Here is a 20769-nt window from a genome sequence, read left to right on the forward strand (position 1 = left end):
ACTACTAAACACTCTACAGCTAATAACCCTACGTCTAATAGAATATATAATAGTGTGAATATGAACCGGTTCAGGGATCGTTTAAAATCATTTGACTGGTCAAAGGTTTTGGATTGTCAGGATGCTAATCCAGCCACAAATGGTTTTACACAGGGACTGAGTGATCTTATCAGTTCAACCTTTCCAGTCTGTAAATCAAACCGAAAAACTACCTATATACAGCCCTGGATGTCCAATAGCCTGATAATCTCTTCATATTGTAAAAATAACCTTGATAAGTTAGCTTGCAAGACCAGTAGCGTTACTGACATAAATTATTACAAAACTTACAAAAACTTATATACCAAACTCATCCGTGAAGCAAAAAAAAAATATTATATTTCAAAAATCACTCACTGCAAAGGGAACTTGCAAAAAATTTGGTCAACAATGAATGAAATTCTTTAAAAAAAAGGATTCAAGATCTATACCTATTAACCTTAAGGACATCAGTGGCAGATTAACTGACCCAATTTCAGTGCTGGATGCTTTTAATAATTATTTCACCAATATTCCAAATGCTAACTCCTGTTCCCCCTCCGAGTCAGTACACCCTAGCAAGAATCCCAGACCATATTTTTCTCTCCAACTGATAGTAATGAGGTGCTTCAAGTTATCGAATCTCTCTCTAATAGTAGTACACCTGACTTCCTTGGGATAAGTAATAAGCTTCTTAGAACTGCATCTTCCTATGTTTGTGAACCCATTGAGCATATAGCTAACCTGTCTATGATCAATGGAGTCTTCCCAGAAATATTTAAATCAGCAATTGTTATCCCGATTCATAAAAAAGGCGATCCGTCTGAGATACGTAATTATCGTCCAATCTCACTTCTCCCAGTTGTATCCAAAGTGCTTGGGAGAATTATTTCCGACGTCTTTCTTCCTTTTCATTTGGGATTAATCCTTCAGTTTCGTTGATTTCTTTTAATCAATATGGCTTCCTTTCCAAATTTTAAAATGCTCATGCACTAATAGACGCAATACAGTTTATACGTTACCAACATGACCTTAAAAATACTGTAATTGGCTTATTTCTGGATTTTTCTAAGGCCTTGGACATGGTTGATCATAGTGTTTTATGAAGTAAACTTAAGAACACAGGGATTTGGGGACTTCCTTTCTCATGGTTTGGCTCCTATCTCTCTTGTCGAGTAGAGAGTGTGAGTCTGGGCGGCATGACCTCGCATCCCCTCCCTGTCAGAATGGCCATTCTGCGGGGCTCTGTTCTCGGTCCCATACTTTTTCTCCTTTATATTAATGATTTGGTTACAGGCCTGGGTCCATCAGTGCACCCAGTACTTTTTGCTGACGATGCCAACTTTTTCATCACCGGCCCTAATTTACCATCCGTCGTCACCTCTGCTCAAATTCTTCTGAATAGAGTACAGGAATGGTCTCTCGTTAACTGCATGACCATTAACAGCAAGAAAAGTCAGGTTGTATTATTTCGAACCCTTACAAAAAAAATGAAGCTCAACAAGCACTCGACCTAAAATATTCCACCGATCTCCTCCCGCAGGTCAAAGTTGCCAAGTTTCTTGGTGTCCACATAGACTCCTCCCTATCATTTGCAACTCATGTATCGTGCATCAGAGCCATAATTTTGCGACAGGTAAGTATGATTAATCGTGTAAATAATTTTCTTCCCCCTCATATCCTTGTCACCCTTTATTACTCTTTTATTTAGCCACATATCTCATAGTGTGGATCTGTTTGGGGCAACACTTATCCTTCAGTTACAAATAAATTAAAATCTGCCCAAAACCATGCCATCAAAGCAGTTTTTCGGCTGCCCCGACTATATCCCACTCAGGACTTGTTCTCCGATTTTGGTATTATTCCTTTTGAACAAATTATTAAAAAGTTAAATTTATCCCTTGCATATTTCGCTGACCATAAAAACCTTCCTTCCCAATTATTATCTTATTTTAATTGCAATAATTCTGAAGGCCTATGTCTCCGTTCAACCAACCGTTCCTTAAGTGTCCCCATGTTTGTCTGTAGCTGCGCCCAGCGATCCCCCATCTATAAATCTATTCTTCAATGGAATATGGTGCCCCCAGTATCGAGCTATTCACAAGTTTTAGCACGCTGTATAACAATGTTACTAAACTTTGATATTATTAATCTCTAAATTTTTAATCAATTTGCTTTAATTTACCCGTGTTTTTTCTGTTTTTTCTTTTTTTCTCTCTTGTTCATTTTCAATTTTTTGTTGTTATGGTCCTCAATAAGTTCGCTTCCAGGATCCTTATTATTATTGGTGTTATGTTTCATCTTGTTTTATTTCAATAAATTGAATTGAATTGAAAAATACAGACACGAAGGCACAAAGCTCGGTCCATTTATCTTGAGGCCGGCAGGCCGAAAGCATAGTACTTGAAGACCAGCTTCATTCGAAGTTGCATTCCAATCGGGAATGATCTTCCTGAGGAAGTTATCCCTAAAAGTTTCTCTGTTTACTCTTTCAAAAGAAAATTCAACAGTCATCTGAAACCTCGATGATAAAAAAAAAAAAAAAAAAAAAACTAGCGGCAAATCATATATTCAATTATACCTGGCGCTGAAAATTAGGGGAAAAAAGAAACTATATTCTAATTAACACAAAGACGAAGTTAATGCAGCAGCAACTGAAGTACTCTGAAAATACCAGATTTTCTTTTAGAGTTACAGTAAACGAAGAATAAATGGAACACAAACGATTTTGTTCTTGTTTATTTATTCACCCTTTTTTAAAGAGTTGTTATAATTCTATTTGTGAAATCTTACCATTTTTTATAAAGATAAGCTATTCCGTTTTGACCACTTAACTTCAAGAAGCAGCATCTTTTAAATTTATTATTTAGAAATTACTTCATTTAATATTGAACCTTCCATCTAACCAACTGGGGAATAAATTTTGTGATTTCCATAGCCACTTGATACGTCATTGCCTGTAGGAGTATGAGTTTTTTTTTTTTTTTTTTTTTTTTTTTTTTTTTTTTTTTTTATCCGAGCAGAATTATATTGCTGTGTTGATATGCTGGTAGTTGGAAGGTGTGGTAACCCAATCCATATGTGTAATGTAGAGTATTGTAGGAGTAGCCATACAAGCCCAGAATACTGGGCTTCGTGCTTTCTTTGTATATATTAGTTATGTAATAAAGATCTCCATTATTAAAAAAAAGATACATTTTAGAACACACTTTTTTTTATTATATCTATCGATTACAAATTGTAATATCTTCAGCTAAAGAGGGATGCTCCTCTCCAGGATATTTTTTCCTGAAATAAAATTAACGCTAGTGATACCCTCTATCACTCCCCCTCCCTTCCCGTCTCGGATTGTGTCCATCATTAAACTGTGGTATTCAATTTTTTTACGTTACTTAATAAAATCAATTACAGAATATGTTCAGTATTGACATAAGTAAAATAAATCTAGATAATTTCGGAGTCCACACTGCCTTTCCATGACAATAAATAGAAGTTGAAATAGGGATAAAATCCTTTTAATAGACAGTGATGATGATAACAGTGATAGAAATTCATAAAAACACCAGATATTTCGGTCACATATGCAGTGACCGCCATCAGTAGTAAAACTACATGAGTTTTACTACAGTTTTACTACTGGTCACTGCATATGTGACCGAAATACCTGGTATTTTTGTGAATTTCTATCACTGTTATCATTGTCATCACTGTCTATTAAAAGGATTGTATCCCTATTTGAACTTTTATTTATCGTAAAAGAATCTAGAATTGAATTACAATGCAATTCTCCTTTAAAAGATATATATTATATGGCTATGAAGGTAGCTTTGTTTTCAAATCGTAATTATTAATATTTTTAATATAATTTATCATATTTTTTATACTATTCCTCTAGATTTAACTGAGCAATTACATTTAAAAAACAAGCACATGCATATCGAAATTTCCAGTTGAAGCATGAAATAATGCTCCAACAATTTTGTTCCAGTCTTAAAAGCGAGCCCTTAATAAAAAGTGGATGCGCGACACAAACCAATAAAATTAGCCCTCTCATCCCTCCACAAATTTTGAAGCCTAGTTATTCAATTAATTGAAAATTTAGGAATCTTCTACAGAGCCTACGTGTTTATATAGCAATATATAAGGGATAAAAAATAGACTGTCACAGATAGACAGTCACAGAAAAAAAGATGATATAATCCTATAAATTATTTACCTTCCTAACATTTCACTGAAAGTTCTATTCTTCCTCGCTTTTGACTCAAAAGATCGTATGGCTTCTTCCTGTTCAAACTTCTTAACCTCAGATACCCTTCGAATGACTGGGTCTTGGCGTTTTCTTCTAGACATCTTCCAACCTTCCAAATTCTAAGAAGAAAAACCGATCAAGATCATTTTTTTAAAGCACAATGAACAAGCACTGTTTTCACAAAACTAGGCTAAATAGGCAAAACAAGATAATAATAAAATATTACGTATATACAAATACATAAATTCTTTAAGACTCCCAGTATATTTTCATTAATTTCCCAATTAATCTGCCTGTTCTTACATTTCTACAAATTCATCCCCCCCTCCACAAAAAATTATTACGTGCATACCTGAAAGCTGCGATATCTGCATCATTGCATCAAAAAGGGTGCCTACTCGATCATATGTTTGCACCGTAGAATGGAAAGGAGACACAGAACTTTCAGACACATTCAGAGGCACCAAGTTGTGCGAATCTATGAAAAAGTATTAAAGCCCCTTGACTCCCCCAAAATTCATGAAATAAACTCCTATAAAACAATTATATGAAGTTATTCCATCAAAATATCGTACAGATTTTACAAAGAAATTATGTTCTCTAAAATTCCAAATTATTTACTTTATTCACTTCAAAAAAATTGCACCTCTATCTCATTATCACAGTTTATATAATTATCCAGTATGATCATTCTCTATCTCACCCATTATAAAAACCCGGACCGGGGTGCGAGTGCTACGGAGAACGTTTTTGCAGATAGAAACATAAGCGGCATCAGATCTTTTCACGGGTAGACAAGTCAGACGCGAAACAATCGGAAACAAGTGGAAACCCGCTATTACGAATAATGCACTTTGTAACCATTTCTCATTGATAGACGCAAACACACTGATCCAGAAGTGAAGAAATAAGTGGGAGGAGCTTTTTGTTCGCACCGAGAACGAAGACCAGAAATGATCTGCGATAAGCTTACTGGATAATTATATAAACTGTGCTCATTATTATATCCAATAATGCCTGGGAGGTAAGCTCGGATGCACAAACTCAGTTTTATGACTTTGAAAAACAGCACGCCATCCCTGGTTCGAAAAAAAAGTAAAATAAACATCCATGAAATAAATTAAATGGCAAGCTAATCATCAAGAGCATTATGCTGAGTTTTCAAAAAAACAAGTTTACAAAGATCGCCAAATATATCAAGAAAGAAAAGAAGAAACGCTACTGGAGAAAATTCCATAAAATTCTCTTTTTTTCTTTTTTTTAAATAATATCTTTCACAACCACAAAATTATGTTCATGGCAAAATCGAATGAATATACTTCATAGAATATATTTTAAGTTTTCATACTTGACTTTAATACTTTTCTGTTGCGTAATGATTAATTATTTTGCGAGGCACATAACTACAGCAATTTTGTCTTTCATTTATTAGGTTTAGTATGGAGTTATAAATGAATTTAGGTTGAATAAACTGGTCTATCAGTTTTTTTCTTTCTGACGCCTGCAATTGTTCCTTTTATCCATTTTCAAACTTAGAAAACAAACAACAAAGTAGCAAGAAAATTTAAGAATTGAGACGAGCAGAAATTAGCCTACAATACATGTCAAACCTAAACTGCGCTGAGATGACTATGAATGAAGAAATGAAACTTAGAAAGTAAAGGAAATAAAAGTGAACTATGCAATGAAGTAAATAAAAACGAACAATGGACATAAACTTAAAACAAAAAAAAAAACTAAAAATGAATAACATATACTTAAAAATGAATTATCACATGAAAAAACGGAGATAATGCCCCCTTAAACCCTCTAACGCGTTAAAGAAAATGACTTGTATTTCAAACAGAGAGTATTTAAACATTTCTTTAATTTTTCACAATATCAACAAAATGAACAGGAAATTATGTCAATACAGAGGCAGTTTTGGGGGAGAGACAGAGGGGCACTTGCCCTGGGCACAGACATTTTAGGGGCGCAAAATCTTAAATAGACAATCTAACGGTATAGTCACTTCGTAGTTTCTGAAATTTTATTTTTATTAAAATAGAGTAGAGGGTACAGTTAATAAATGAAAAAATAATTAAAAAATTACTAAGTAATTAATAAAATAAAAATAAATAAAAAACGAGTAAATAAAATTTATTAAATAATTAATAATAATTACTAGTATATCTAATAATGATTAATTATACAATTAATCATTTAAATAGTACATAAAAAATAATTAAAAATAAATTATTAATTAACTAATAAATTGAAAATAATTTTGCTAGGAAGTGAAAATTCTGTTAAAATCTTGCCTGAAAATTTTGTGGGAGACAGGAGGGGTGCTAATAAACATTTCATCTAGGCGCAAGAGAGGCCAGAGCCGCCACTGTGTGAATATTACATGAAGAAATTAAATGAACTACCAAAACAAAGAGCGCTGCACTGTCCCTCAAACCTACGAAGAGGCTGAATTCCCATTCGAGCATCGACAGCCCAAATTGAAAGTTCTTGTTAGCCAATTTTCTATACATTGAAAAGAATGGTTTAAAATGAAGAAAGCAGTGGCGAAATTGAGATCTTTTTAGAACTGTGAAACTGAATGAACTGTCACAAATGTTTTACATCCATAAGCGTTACCACACAGAAGTGTAGTTGTTCCGCCTCTAAAACAGACCGAAATATTGGAGTATCTTTTGTCCTTTAGTGAAAACCAAATAAACAGTTTAAATAGAGAATTTGAATTTAGCCAATTTAGCCAATCTATGTATTTGAAAGGAAATGATTAAGAGAAAGAAAACATAAATGAAATCATGTTATACATAAGAGTAATAAAGCTATATTGATCATATCAAATGTGCTGATATAAAAACAAGAATTCCTAGATATTCGAGCAGTATTTAATTTATGAAGTTATGAGGAAAAAAAAACTGCATAAAATTTGTTTATTTTCAGTAAAGCGCAAATGACACTCCAACCCAGTGTTTTACTAGCGGCTCACGCTGACCTGGAATACATAATAATTACGCGGAATACTCGGTAAAATTCATATGAAAATACAATTGAATGTTACCAGATAAAATTTGAAGGGCATAAGCTAAGTCATATAAAACACAAAAATGAACTTTACTTGTTATTTGCGCGTTTCCATATAGTCAGTTTAATGGGATAAAGATACTTTTTTTTTTTAATCACCTTAATGTGTGGTCAAGGTATTTTTTCGGGGGCCACACTGCCTTTCTATGTCGTATATATGGGCATGATAGACCAACTACTACTACTACTACTAACAGCTCATCGCAGCACCAAGCCGCCTGAGGCCAACACAGCTACGCACGCTCCTCCTCCACCCCAATCTATTCAAAGCCTCCCTTTTTATACCCACCCACGAAGCTCCCATTTCCTTTAAATTTTCTTTTATGACGCCCTCCCACCCCAGACGGGGACGACCTGCTTTCCGTTTTGCCCTAGATGGTTGGCCGATAAGAGCAATCTTCGGCAATCTGTCATCCTTCATCCGCACAACGTACCCTAGCCACCTCAACCTTTCTTTCATTATAGACCTAGAAAGCGGTATTGAACCACATTTTTCGTATAGCCTATTGTTTGAAATACGGTCAGTCAGCCGGGTATCCAGAACAATCCTTAAGCAATTTCTCTGGAAAACATCGAGGAAATCTTCATCCACTTTTCGGAGTATTCTTGCTTCAGAACCATATTTGACCACTGTCATCACTGTAGCTTCTAATATTTTAATCCTGGTTTGCAGACTTATCTTCCTATTATTCAAGACTTTTTTTAACTGTGAAAAAACACCCTGAGCCTTGGCTATTCTATTTTTAACATCTTTACTACTCACACCTTCTTTACTAATAATACTACCAAGGTAATTGAAGCTGTCCACCTGATCATCTTTTCATTACCTAACATCACCTTTTCATCGTCACTTGTTCCTAACCTTAGTGACTTAGTCTTCCTGACATTAATTTTCAAACCTATACTAGCACCCTGAACTCGCAAAACCTCTAAAACTTCATTCATTTTGCTCAAACTTTCATCTAGGATGCTTAAATCATCAGCATAATCTAAGTCCAGGAGTGTTTTTCCTTTCCATTTGACTCTGTGGTCTCCCATTGCCTCTTCTATGCTCCTTAAGACGAAGTCTATCAAATTAACCCATACAAAGGGGGATAAATCACAATTCTGCTTAACCCCTTATTTAATACAAAACCAAGTGCTTACCATACTTCCCTACCTTAATCACAGCAGTGTTATTCTTGTACATAACACTAATCACTTTAATGCATTTGTTTGGTATACCATACAAGGATAAAACCTTTACTAAAGCTCTTCTATCAACAGAATCGAACGCTTGCTCATAATCTATAAAACTGAGGACCAAAGGTGTTTGAAAACTTAGGCACTTCTCAATTATTAACCTAAGAGTAAAAATTTGGTCAACACATCCTCTACCTTTTCTAAAACCGCACTGCTCTTCTCTTAAAACTTTGTCAACGGCATCTCTCAGTCTAAAAAGTATCATATTACTAAGTAATTTACTGCTTACAGAGAACAGACAGATGCCACTATAATTACCACACTCACTTTTATCACCTTTCTTATAAAGTGGCTTAATTAAGGTTTTCCGAAAATCGTTAGGTACTTCCCTTTTTCAAAAATCATATTCATAATCTTCAGTAAATTATTTCTGACCTCAGAGCCACCATATTTAAGAAATTCATTTACCACCCTATCAGCACCTGGAGCCTTATCATTCTTTAATCCTTTTAGTACTGTTGCTAATTCCTCCTCACAAAATAAATCTTCCTTCACATCCAAGGTATCACAAACTTTTTCATTTTCCTCTATATTTTTTCCTGCAACTCTATCTCGGTTAAGCAAGTTCTCAAAATGTTCGGCCCATCTCGCTGTAGCTTTTTCCTTATCGCTAATTGCCACCCCATTCCTATCTTTAACTGGGACAAGTCCGGATTGACTACTACCTCTCAATTTGTTAACGTGCCAGTACAATATTTTACTATTATGCCGTCTAGCTGCATCTTCTAAATCCTCGGCAATTTTATCCATGGCCTCCACTTCACACCTCCTTACTTCATATTTCAATGCTTTCTCCACTTTCTTTACATTTCTTTTGTTTTCATGCGATCTATCACTCAGATAATTCTTGTACAAGTTTAGATAGACCAAGCAAGTGTATAAATATATATTCAGCAACATTTCGTTCGCAATTGGAAGAAGAAGTTTATGCAACAATTAAAAATTCAACTTACATTTATGCAATATTAAAAACTCAAGACTTTCAATGAACCCTCTTAGCCAATGAACCGGAAACTATCTGTGACCCAGAAATAATTATTTTATCCTGTATAAATATAGTTTGTTTTAATTGTAAAACTTTAGTTTATCTGCTGATGACGATCACTAATGTATCTGGTAGAAATATCCAGAACTTTCTGTATCTGTTTTTCACTGTTTAATAAAAGGACTTATCCCTATTTAAACTTTTATTTGATGGTTGGTCAATTATTTTTCTAAAATAACCTCATTTTTTCTTCAGTTCATCGTAGCCTTTCTCACTTCGTATATTTGACGTTGTTTACGGTCGAGAATTCTATTTCACAACGTAACAAGTTGAAAATTATATAAGAACTAGCAAAATCTTTTAGCTATTGAAGAGTAATCTCTTCGCAACAAAATCCACGATGTATCAATTGGTACAGTTGAGCAGTTTATTTCAAGTCCTCTATTATTCGAAAGGGTGGCCAATTCTTCTTCTTTGTGTAATTCAAGTCCCAGAACACTTTAAATAACTTTAGTTGAGCTCCTTCTGACGCTAGCATTCCTTTTGTAAAAATATTTTGTGCTTTGACTGCTGATATACCAGTATTTGAAAATAACTCAACTCTTTATCTTACAAATGATGCACGGAAGTGAAATGCCTTTGAAATTGCTTGGTACTATCCATTCGTTTGGCGGTCTCTCCCTACACACTACACGTAATAGATTTGGTTTATCAGCATAAGGAGATCAAGAAAATCTGAAGCCCAGATAACTACTATCATGATGCTGTCTATTCATCACCAGAGCTTGATTATTATTCCCTCGCTAAGTATTTTTAAGAGGCTTATCCAGTGTGAAAGGTTTGCAGAAAAAAATAAAAACCTCTAATAAAACACACCCCCTTTCACAGCATAAGTCCGAACGACACTTAATTGAGAGCCGAAACTATTCAGTTCAGTTCTTTCCCTCAAAATGGGGCTTATACGACGTTTGCCATCGAGCATATTAAATTAAAATAATTAAATTACAGTTACAAAAAATTAAGCTAAAATAATGGAGAATATAATAGCTTGCAAGCAGATAACCAAGAACAATTTCATCCAAAGCATAACCGAAAATTTCCATTCTGGCATCGCATTTAAAAGGAGCAGGATAAAAAGGAAAGGACAACCCGGAATACCACGGCACAGTATTTGAAAACATTGTTCTCACGCTTTGCGGCGATTGAGTGGTGGATACGCTATCCTTATTCTTGATTAAATAAAAAAAAAACAAGTTTTTTTAAACTGAAAGTAAGGAGCGACATTAAAACTTAAAACGAACAGAAATTATTCCGTATATGAAAGGGGATGTCCCCTCCTCAGCGCCTCGCTCTTTACGCTAAAGTTTGACTCTGTCTTGAAACTTTATTTTTTAAAACAATAAAAAACTTTAGCGTAAAGAGCAAGGCGTTGAGGAGGGGACAGCCCCTTTCATATACGGAATAATTTCTGTTCGTTTTAAGTTTTAATGTCGCTCCTTACTTTCACTTTAAAAAACTTATTTTTTTTTATTTAATTTCTGATCGTTTTTTAGTTAATGCCGCTTTTATTTTGGCTCACCGTCATTGAATAAGTAAACAAATTTGCATAAAAATTTTACTTTTCTTTTGCTAAATGGATGTCTCTAAATTTGGTTCTGACGTAATTTACAAATTCACTTACGTAACGAACTTCTATATTCGTATATTTTTCTTCTGGCAAAAAATACGAAGTTGCAGATTTTTGCAGATATGAGCTTGAAACCTATGTAATAGGATTTTCTGATACGCTGAATCTGACGGTGTGATTTTCATTAAAATTCTTTCACTTGTAGGGGATGTTTCCTCCCTCTTTAAAAAATCAGGTAAATTTTCTCAGACTCGTAGCCTTTGATGAGTAATATTACACTTAATAAAATTTATATATTTAGAATCAGCATTATAAGCCCATTCTTTTGATACATTTATTGACATCAAAATTCCGTTTTTAAAAGTGTCGATTACTAGTGGGCCGTATCGCTTGTTTTTTCTTTATTGTTTTTTTTTATTACGTATATATTATTACGTATATGAGGGGGGTTCTCCCCTTAGTCAATACCACACTCTTTACGTTAAAAGTTACAAAAATTTTTAATTCACAAAGTCCTGAATCACAAAGGCCGTTTAATTAGAATAGATAGCTCTTTTGAAAGCACTAAAAAAACTGTAGCGTAAAGAGCGAGGTATTGACTTGGAGGAGAACCCCCTCATATAAGTAATAATTTCTGTTCGTTTTAATTTCCAATGTTGCTTCTTACTTTCAGTTGAAAGAACTTGTTTTTTTTAATTTAATTTCTGATCTTTTTTAAATAATGCTTGGAAATCCGGCGCCCCCTTCATAGAAATGTCCCTTACCACAAATCCAATATAATGCTGGGAAATCCAGCGCCCCCTTCATAGCAATGTCCCTTCTCCCATGAAAACTTCCTTCATGGTAAGATCCTCTCACATAACCCCCGACCCACTGCCCCCCCACTACCAGAAAAAATCCCCTCTGAAAACGTCTGTGTACTTCCCAAAAACCAATACTATATGTAAAAATTTAGCAAAGTTAATAACTTTCAATCCTCCCCCCGGGAACTTTGGGTGATTAAGTCATCCTAAAAGATATAGTTATTATATCTTCGGCCATGCTGAACAAAATGAATAACTCGAAATTTTGATCAGGGGACTTAGGGAAAAATGAGCGTGGGAGGGGGCCTAGTTACCCTCCAATTTTTGGGTCACTTAAAAAAGGCACTAGAACTGTTAATTTTCATTCGAATAAGCCCCCTCACGATCTTTTGGGACCATTGGGTCGATACGATCACCCCTGGAAAAAAAACAACAACAAATGAACACGCATCAGTGATCTTTTTTCTGGCAAAAAATGCAAAATTCCACATTTTTGTAGATAGAGGCTTCAAACATCCGCAGTAGGGTTCTTTGAAACACTGAATATGATGGTGTGATTTTTATTAGGGTTCTATAACTTTTAGGGGATCTTTTCCCTTTTTTCGAAAATCATCTAAATTTTCTCAGGCGCGTAACTTTTGATAGGTAGGACTAAACTTGATAAAACGAATCTATTTTAAATGAGCGTAATAATCTGATTCTTTTGATGTATCTATTGGTATCAAAATTCCGTTTTCTACAGTTTCGGTTACCATTGAGCCGGGTCGCTCCTTACTTACAGTTCGTTACCACGAACTGTTTGATAATTTATGTTTGTTTGAAGTTTGAGATCTTCGTACTAAGTTCCTTCATAGTAATTCTACTTGGTTTAGGTTTGAGGTAATCATACCAGCTAATTTATTTCGTTTCAAGTTTTAAATTTCCTCTTTACTTTTCATAGAAAATTTTTTGGTACAATCCCATTTTATGGATCTCTCGGCTTAAACTGTAGACTAGGCAATGATAAAACCCGTTTTTCCCGTCTTAACTGTTATAGAGCAGGCAATGATAGCAAGGTTTTCATTGCGTATACGATATTAAACCGCGGTTTTTTGGGGTTTAGGAGGGGGAAGGTGCCGAGGCTAGTTTATGTATTCGATATACCCTAAGCTTTACCCCCCCTCCCCGAATGTGCAAATATATAGCCCAAATTTGTTTCTAAACTGTTATATATTCAAACTACTTTATTTTCATTAGCATCAATCAAACTTGACTTTTTAGAGAGGCCCACAAAATGAGATAGTAATAGTACCAACTTTTTTATTTAATTATTCAAAAAAGCAGGTAGTCTTAAGATATTGCATTATAGAGCTTAAAACCAAAGGTAGTTAATAAAGGGGAACCGACAAGTACAATGGGCAGTGTACACAAGATTTTTAATACCTCTATTCATATCTAAATATCAATCATATTTTCATACGTTCATATCTATTCATATCTTCACATCTAAAAGACATTATTTTCTACTTTAATCAAAAACTTAATTCCCTCTAAAATACAGTTTGGTGGTCTATTTTTTATTGATTTTATTTGTTGTAAGTAAAAGAAATCAAAAATAAAATCACATTCTAATAGAACGTTAAAGAGTCTAGAGAACGTATAAAGAGTCTGAAGGTAAAGTTTTCCAATGAGGTTAGACACTTATCAAAAATGAATCAAGACAAAACAAGCAGGAATGTATCCGTTGGGTCCAACCCATCCCCCTAGTAGTTCTATATTGTTGAACTCATCCTAAATTAGCCCAAGTATAATTTGGACGTCTTAGGGGAGCTTACGAGCCCCCATTCCCAATAAGAAAAGATTCTTGCATATGCGCCTCCCCTAGGAAAAGGAACAGAAAGGAGGTGTATGTGTTACGGTGAAAGACCGAAATCCGGTGATTGTTGACATTGACTGGTGAATGTCCAAAATTCCTTTTTCTCTGCTTGGATTCAGTCAGCCTTGCCAGTCAGTCTTATGCAAGGTTTGATGGTGACAGGTTATGTTATAAATCTCAGAAATAGGTTATATTTACCGGTCAATGTCGACATTCTCCAATTTCGGTTTTTCACGGAAACATATGCACATATTTATTTCCGAATATAACCCATCATGATTAAAATGAAGTTTTTGACAAATAAAGTTTCATTAGTAGAAAAATATGCAATAGTCCTCTTTAAGTCACGGATAAACATGACATGACAGCACGACAGCAATTCTAGTCAATTCAATGCTATTATAATTTTAAGCTACTTTTGAAATTCATGCCAAGAGCGAGGTTTTAACAGAGAGCCAGTTAGTTGTTTCATCGAAAATCATTGCTTTGTATATGCGGATCCAAGGTAATTTTGGATGTATCCCATTTGAGCGCTTTCCCATTTGAGCGCCATGGCGCGCAAATGGGAATATCCTATTTGCGCGCCGTATTTTAATTAGTTCAGTTGTGTCCCATTTGAGCGCCAGATAATTAGGTCAGGTGACCTAATTGCGTAAGCGATTGCACAACCGTTTACCCACAAAATGCAATAGGATTTAGTGTGGGAGCATATTTTTTTACCCTCTTATAACAAGTATTTAATGATGCCAGGAACAATATTTCTGGTTAGTATTAATAAGTCAGTTTGACAATGAAGAGCTCCAAGAATAAACAACTGCTAGAACACGACGGTTTCGTCTACAGATTCGATAAGCCGATTTCTGGAGGAAGAAAGAAGAGCTGGAGATGCATGAAGAAGGGATGTCTCGGGCGGTTACACACTGATTCCAGCGACGGCTCACCAGTTTCAGTTGGTACGCACGACCACAGCGCTGATCCTCTGCAGACCCAGCAGTACAAATTCCGGTCAGACCTTCGAAGCGAGTCAGCCCGTACTACTCGTCCGATTCCCGCTATCTACGACGGCCAGGTCGCAAGTGCTGCTGCCAGTGGGCTGAGTGCTTTGCCTCAGTTACCCTATAAGCACGTGAAGTCGTCCATGTACAGATCACGAAACAAGCTGATACCACCACTGCCCGCTGATACTATATCCGTACCGACGCCCTTGCCCCAGGCTTTCAGTGAGACGTCTGCAAACCAGAGATTCCTCCTCTTTCAGCTTCAAAATAACGCTGCGATTTGCTTTGCAACCGACGAGTCGTTAAGTCTGCTTGAACGAAGCCCGGAATGGTATATGGACGGCACCTTCGACTCAGCTCCTTCCCCCTTCGGCCAGTTGTTCACCGTTCACGTTTTCTTCGGCGACAAGCAACTTCCCGCTGTCTTCGTGCTCATGGAGAGCAAGTCTGCGCAGCTTTACAACGACGTCTTCAGCGAGCTGATCCTACAGGCTGCGATGAAAGGAGTGACACTTCGCCCGACGACCGTCGTCTCTGATTTTGAGACCGGTCTGCTGACATCCGTGAAGCAAGTTTTTCCGGCCGCCAAGCACCGTGGGTGTTACTTCCACTTTTGCCAAGCAGTAATCAGAAACTTGGGGCGTCACTCAGTCCGTGAGCTGTACATGACCGAAGCAGACTTCAACCTCTACGTTCGAAAGCTTCTGGCTCTGGCGTTCCTACCTCCAGCGATCGTCAGAATCAATTCTGGTCCAATCATTTCTCACATCGTTCGTACCTGGCCTTCGGCTCGTCCGTTTGTCACTTACTTCAGCCGTCAGTGGTTCGACCAATGTCCTCCTCATTTCTGGTCAGTCTACGGCATCCAGCGAAGGACAAACAACGACCTCGAATCATGGCACATGCGGTTTAACCGAAGAGTCGGTCGCTACCACCTGAACTTGTGGCAGTTTATCTCTTTCCTGACGGAAGAACAAGCTGTCGTCGATTCTGCATGGACACAGCTACTCCAGGGTCATGTCATCCATCGGACTAACAAGAAGTATGAATGGCTGAACGAACGACTCGAAAAGCTGTCGACGGAGTACAGGGCTGGAACTCGAACAGCAGACGAGCTTCTCTTGGGTGTCGCACATAACATTTCGCCGGATGTGTGATATTAGCAGTTTTTGTTTGTATTTTTACCAATATATTAATTTGAATTATCCGTTTTTGGCACGATTTTTGGGTGATTTCGTTCCATTTCTAAACGATCGTTGTGAAATAACTCTAAAAAAAGAGCCGAATATTTCGACTTGACGAGCAAGCCTTCTTCAGCGGCAATCAGTTCTTACCCTATGAACGTGCGTAAAATCTTCACTTATATTCTTCACAAGCTTAACAAACGTTTAGCTTCTTAACTCTCAGTACAGAGTTATTTCACAACCATTGACCCAATAAAATCCTCAGTTTTGTTCGTTGTCTTCGTGGCAATAAATATTTGTACAGGTCAATGTGGCAGCAAACCACGCTTCATCCACCGCAAAATCACAATTTTGGGTTTGGCGCTCAAATGGTACTCCGTGGCGCTCAAATGGGAACAAAATTCCGTGGCGCTCAAATGGAACAAAATTCCAATTTTTATTTCTTAAGCTAATTAGATAAAAAGAAAAATCCACCTTGAAAAGTTTTGAGAGTTGAGACATTTCTTTTTTGTTACGGAAGACTATGACTGCCCACTATCTCTGGCAACGATAATGAAAAATAAACATGCTTGTTAAGAGGAAATGCCTTGTTTTTTTAATCTGCAAATACAACGCAAAGAATTTCCTCAAAATCAATTTGATACTTAACTAAAAAGCAAAAAAGGCATAAAATAACAGTAATAGAACTCAGCTAGTGGAAATTAAAGTATTGAAACTATTGTATCTGCAATTGTTTTCCAACAATCTATGCTTATTTCTGAGTTTGAATAGCCACGATGGTTCCGTGCATACCTCATTTAAGGACCGATAAATTAATAAACACCTAAATAGGATTACCTAAACTGAATCATGTGCAGTTTACCTCCACTTACAATTATAAATCTCTCAGTCATAATAGGTCTAATATAGAGATGGATCCAGGGGAGTGGTTTTAGGGGCGTACCCCCTCCCCAAGAAGGTAAAAATTAAACTAATCACTGGGTGTGGTGGGCGGAAATGCCGATGGTGAAGCCAAATTTTTATCGGTATATCCCCCCCAAAAAAACAACAACAACTAATTCTGTATCCACCCCTGGGCCTAGTAGGAAAACGGCATTCATGGCGATGATTATAATTAGATTGAGTAAAGTGTCTGCCGTCTTATCGCTATTCATGTGTCTCAATTGTTATTCTCGGTTTTTATGTTTTGTCGGCCCATAAATTCCCACCAAAAACTCCTCACCAGTCAGAATAGTATATATTTTATAGCTTGTGGTATATTCCAATTTCCAAATTTTGAGATTTATGAAGGTAAAATTCCAAAGCGAACGTTCCAAGTCAAAATAGTATGTAGCCTGTGTTCTACCTCACCCAATTTCTACACATTTGTTTTCAAACGTTTTTGAGCTTGTGAATTGCATGATTAACGTTATAATGTAGAATATCAAAACACGATATATTCATATTTCATAAATGGAGTTCGTATCTCATCGAGGCTGGTATGGTTTAAAGTCAGTAATTACAAATATGAGGCCAAAATAATATTACAATATGAGCACCATACAGTATTTGGCTAGCTCTCCACTCGAGGTCCATTCGCAGCCTGCACTGAGAACTCAGCACCCAATCCAGCTAAAATTTAGAACCATCTTAATGTTCCAATTTTTAATTCTGGAACGGTCTCAGCTCATAGTTGGGTGGTGTAGGGAGTCATGGAGTAGAAAGATGAACTGGAACCCGGACTGTACAAAGGATTTTTTTGGGGGGGGGACAAAAAAACTTAAAAAAATGGATCAAAAAAAATTTCCATTCATTGTTTTACGTTTTTACGAGTCGAACAAACATTTGGGGGAGGGGTCAAACCCCCTACCCCCCCTTCCCTGGTTACGGCCTTGTCTGGAACCTTTGTTAGATTTTTTTAATATTGTAAATGTTCTGGACCAGGAATACACTATAGTTATATTCGTAAAAAAGAATTTAGATTGTGTTTACAAAAATAGCAACATTTTTCGAAAGCAAGATTTAGGCAAAAAAAAGAATGAAACCTTAGGATAATAGCACAGATGAGTTTCTGCTAATAAACATATGTATTTTTAGGCAATTGGTGCTGGTATTTGAAAATGCACCAAGTTGAACGTAATAAACAAGTAAGTTTTACTAAGAATCCTCTAGTGCTCACCCACATGTCTCCCCACCATAATTTCCCGTCTTATACACCATCACTGTTCAATAAGGCAAGCTTCCTTCTGTAAATATTCAAAAATTTGGCCCGATAGCCATCCCATTCAAGGATGTTCAAATATTAAGTAATGCAGAATAGTAAGACATTTAAATTGTTATTTGGGCTAGCTGCAAAATGCTCCAAGCAGGCAGCTAGTGAGCTTTGAGCTCAGCGATAGCTACATCATGATTTTTCTGTTCAACATTCAATTAGCAACTTTAATCTGATATTTACAATTCATGATTTCAAAACCTTTGAATACCAAATTCAGTAGAAATCAACCACCATTTAAAAAATATGGTCTAACGGTGTTTGGTTCCAAACTTCTAGATTGAAATATTGGCATTTTAGCCAACAAGCTCATAAAGTCATGACCAGAAATTGAAGTGGAAATTGAAAGCCATTTGTGAATAATATAGGCAAAGGCGTATTCAGGATTTTTGTTCAGAGGGGGGGGGGGGGCAATAACAAAATTTAAAAACGAATGAAAAATTTGTTTATATGAATTTTTGTTACTTTTGCGAGTTGGAAACATTCGTAGGGGGGGATTCAAACCCCGTTCCCGTCCCCCCGGGATATCTCCCTGACTACAAGCTACACATTGAACTTTGTTTTATACATTAGCCTTAGAAAAATGGAAAATCCGAAATTTTGACTTTGACACAAATTAAAAATTCCTTATGACTTGACTGATGGGGAGCTTGTGAGATGTTGTGATGGTGAAAAGTTGCACCGATGTCAAAACATAGACCCTTCTGAACTTAAGAATAATTTTATTAGTAGTAAGGCATCTAGTACCACTGCCAGTGATTGCGTAATATGCCTTACCACGGGCCAGGCATCTATATATTTGAACCCTACGCCTGAGGCATAGATATGTGTGTAGGTTTTCAAGTAATTGGGTTACCAGGGTCATTTGCATATTACAATGACCTTCCGGTTTTTCTGGTAGGTAATTCTAATCTAGAGGTCAATACATCTTTCAAAGAGGAACGAGTACGCAATACCGGTCCTAGTGTGATTAATTTTTTGGACAATTGCCTTTAGTCAAGAATAGTTTGTTAGCAGCGTGTCGTTGCTAAAGCTAACTCTCATTGGAAAAAAGGGGTATAAAGCTTTTTTGTTTTTGATAAGAATTGCACAATGAATGTATCGTTTGACGTGGGCATTTTGTATGAGCCAATCAGAGGTTGTTCAATATACGATAACTTAATTTGCGGTTGGGATTTGAATAAAAGAAATGGTTATCTTATTTGCTTGCGTGTATAGGAATTCCCATGTTATTTGCTTGCAGGTATAGATATTCCCATGTTATTTGCTTGCATGTATAGGAATTCCCATGTTATTTGCTTGCTTGTATAGGAATTCCAATGTTATGTGCTTGCATGTATAGGAATTCCCATGTTATTTGCTTGCGTGTATAGGAATTCCCATGTTATTTGCCTGCTTGCATAGGAATTCCCTTGTTATTTGCTTGCATGTATAGGAATTCCCATGTTATTTGTTTGCATGTATAGGAATTCCTATGTTATTTGCTTGCATGTATAGGAATTCCTATGTTATTTGCTTGGGTGTATAGGAATTCCCATGTTATTTGCTTGCGTGTATAGGTATTCCCTTGTTCTTTGCTCGCATGTATAGGAATTCCCAAGTTATTTGCTTGCGTGTATAGGAATTCCCTTGTTATTTGCTTGCATGTATAGGAATTCCCATGTTATTTGCTGTTAAGTCCATTGCTTTGTGTTTTTACCACCAATCATGTTACACTCCCCACGGTCTTTTAAAATATTTTTGTAATAAAATGATACCCGAATATACTCCCCCGCTTTTTGCTCCACTTAAAGTGATTCCAGTTCTAAATCTTCTGGCACAAACCCAGGTTCTAGTCCCAATTCCAGTTTCAGTGATTCTGGTCCTCTTAGTTTCGGTTGCGCCACTTCTGCTCCCTGATACCACCGTTCCGATTTCACCAAACCAGTTCCAATTTACATCAGTTCCAGAATTTATTATGCAGCTGTCCTCGTAGCAATCTAAGGCTGGTCATTGACAGTACCTAGTTTATTATAGTTGGGGGGTCATTTTGAAATGGTTTTATATATTTCCCCCTGTAAAATTAAAACTTTTAAAACATACAGAGATTACCTTCTAAAAAGAGGGCAACCCCCTCTTTGTATTTTAGATGACAGTTAAGTTTTAACATCACTCCTTAGTTTTAGCAAAATATTTGATCTATTTCAATATCTTTTCATCTTTAATTTTATATTTTCTTGATTTGAATATTTTAATCGACAAGTATTTTTTACTCTGTTAGAACTATTTTGGATTTGTGGTAAGTATTTTTGTATTTTTTAAGAATAATTTATTGTTTTGTAAGAAATTTTTTGGATTTCTTAGAAATTTTTTAATTTTTTAAGAATTATTTCGGTTTCGTAAGAACAATTTAGATTTTGTTTGAACTTTTTATATTCTGTAAGAACTATTTTTGATGTTGTTAGAAATCTTTTTGTTTTTCAACATGTATTTCGAA

General features: G+C 36.0%; 2 protein-coding genes across 3 annotated transcripts in view; one reads left to right on the plus strand and one right to left on the minus strand.

Annotated features, from left to right (window-relative positions):
• The window catches only part of smash (smallish), an 89002-nt gene extending 84620 nt beyond the window's left edge, over positions 1–4382 (minus strand). For both annotated transcript variants that reach the window (XM_089088223.1, XM_089088222.1), the window contains exon 1: positions 4235–4382. In XM_089088223.1, the coding sequence (XP_088944349.1) occupies positions 4235–4368 (134 nt within the window). In that variant the 5' untranslated portion in view covers positions 4369–4382. The remainder of the gene's footprint in view (positions 1–4234) is intronic.
• Positions 4383–15193: 10811 nt separating this feature from the next.
• Positions 15194–16015, plus strand: LOC148952985 (uncharacterized). Its single transcript, XM_089087843.1, has one exon. The coding sequence runs from the start codon at positions 15194–15196 to the stop codon at positions 16013–16015; it is 822 nt and encodes a 273-aa protein (XP_088943969.1).
• Positions 16016–20769: the final 4754 nt, after the last annotated feature.

Source organism: Artemia sp. Qi Xiang Cuo, chromosome 4 (assembly GCF_049724085.1).
Source record: "Artemia sp. Qi Xiang Cuo chromosome 4, ASM4972408v1, whole genome shotgun sequence".
Lineage (NCBI taxonomy): Eukaryota > Metazoa > Arthropoda > Branchiopoda > Anostraca > Artemiidae > Artemia > Artemia sp. Qi Xiang Cuo.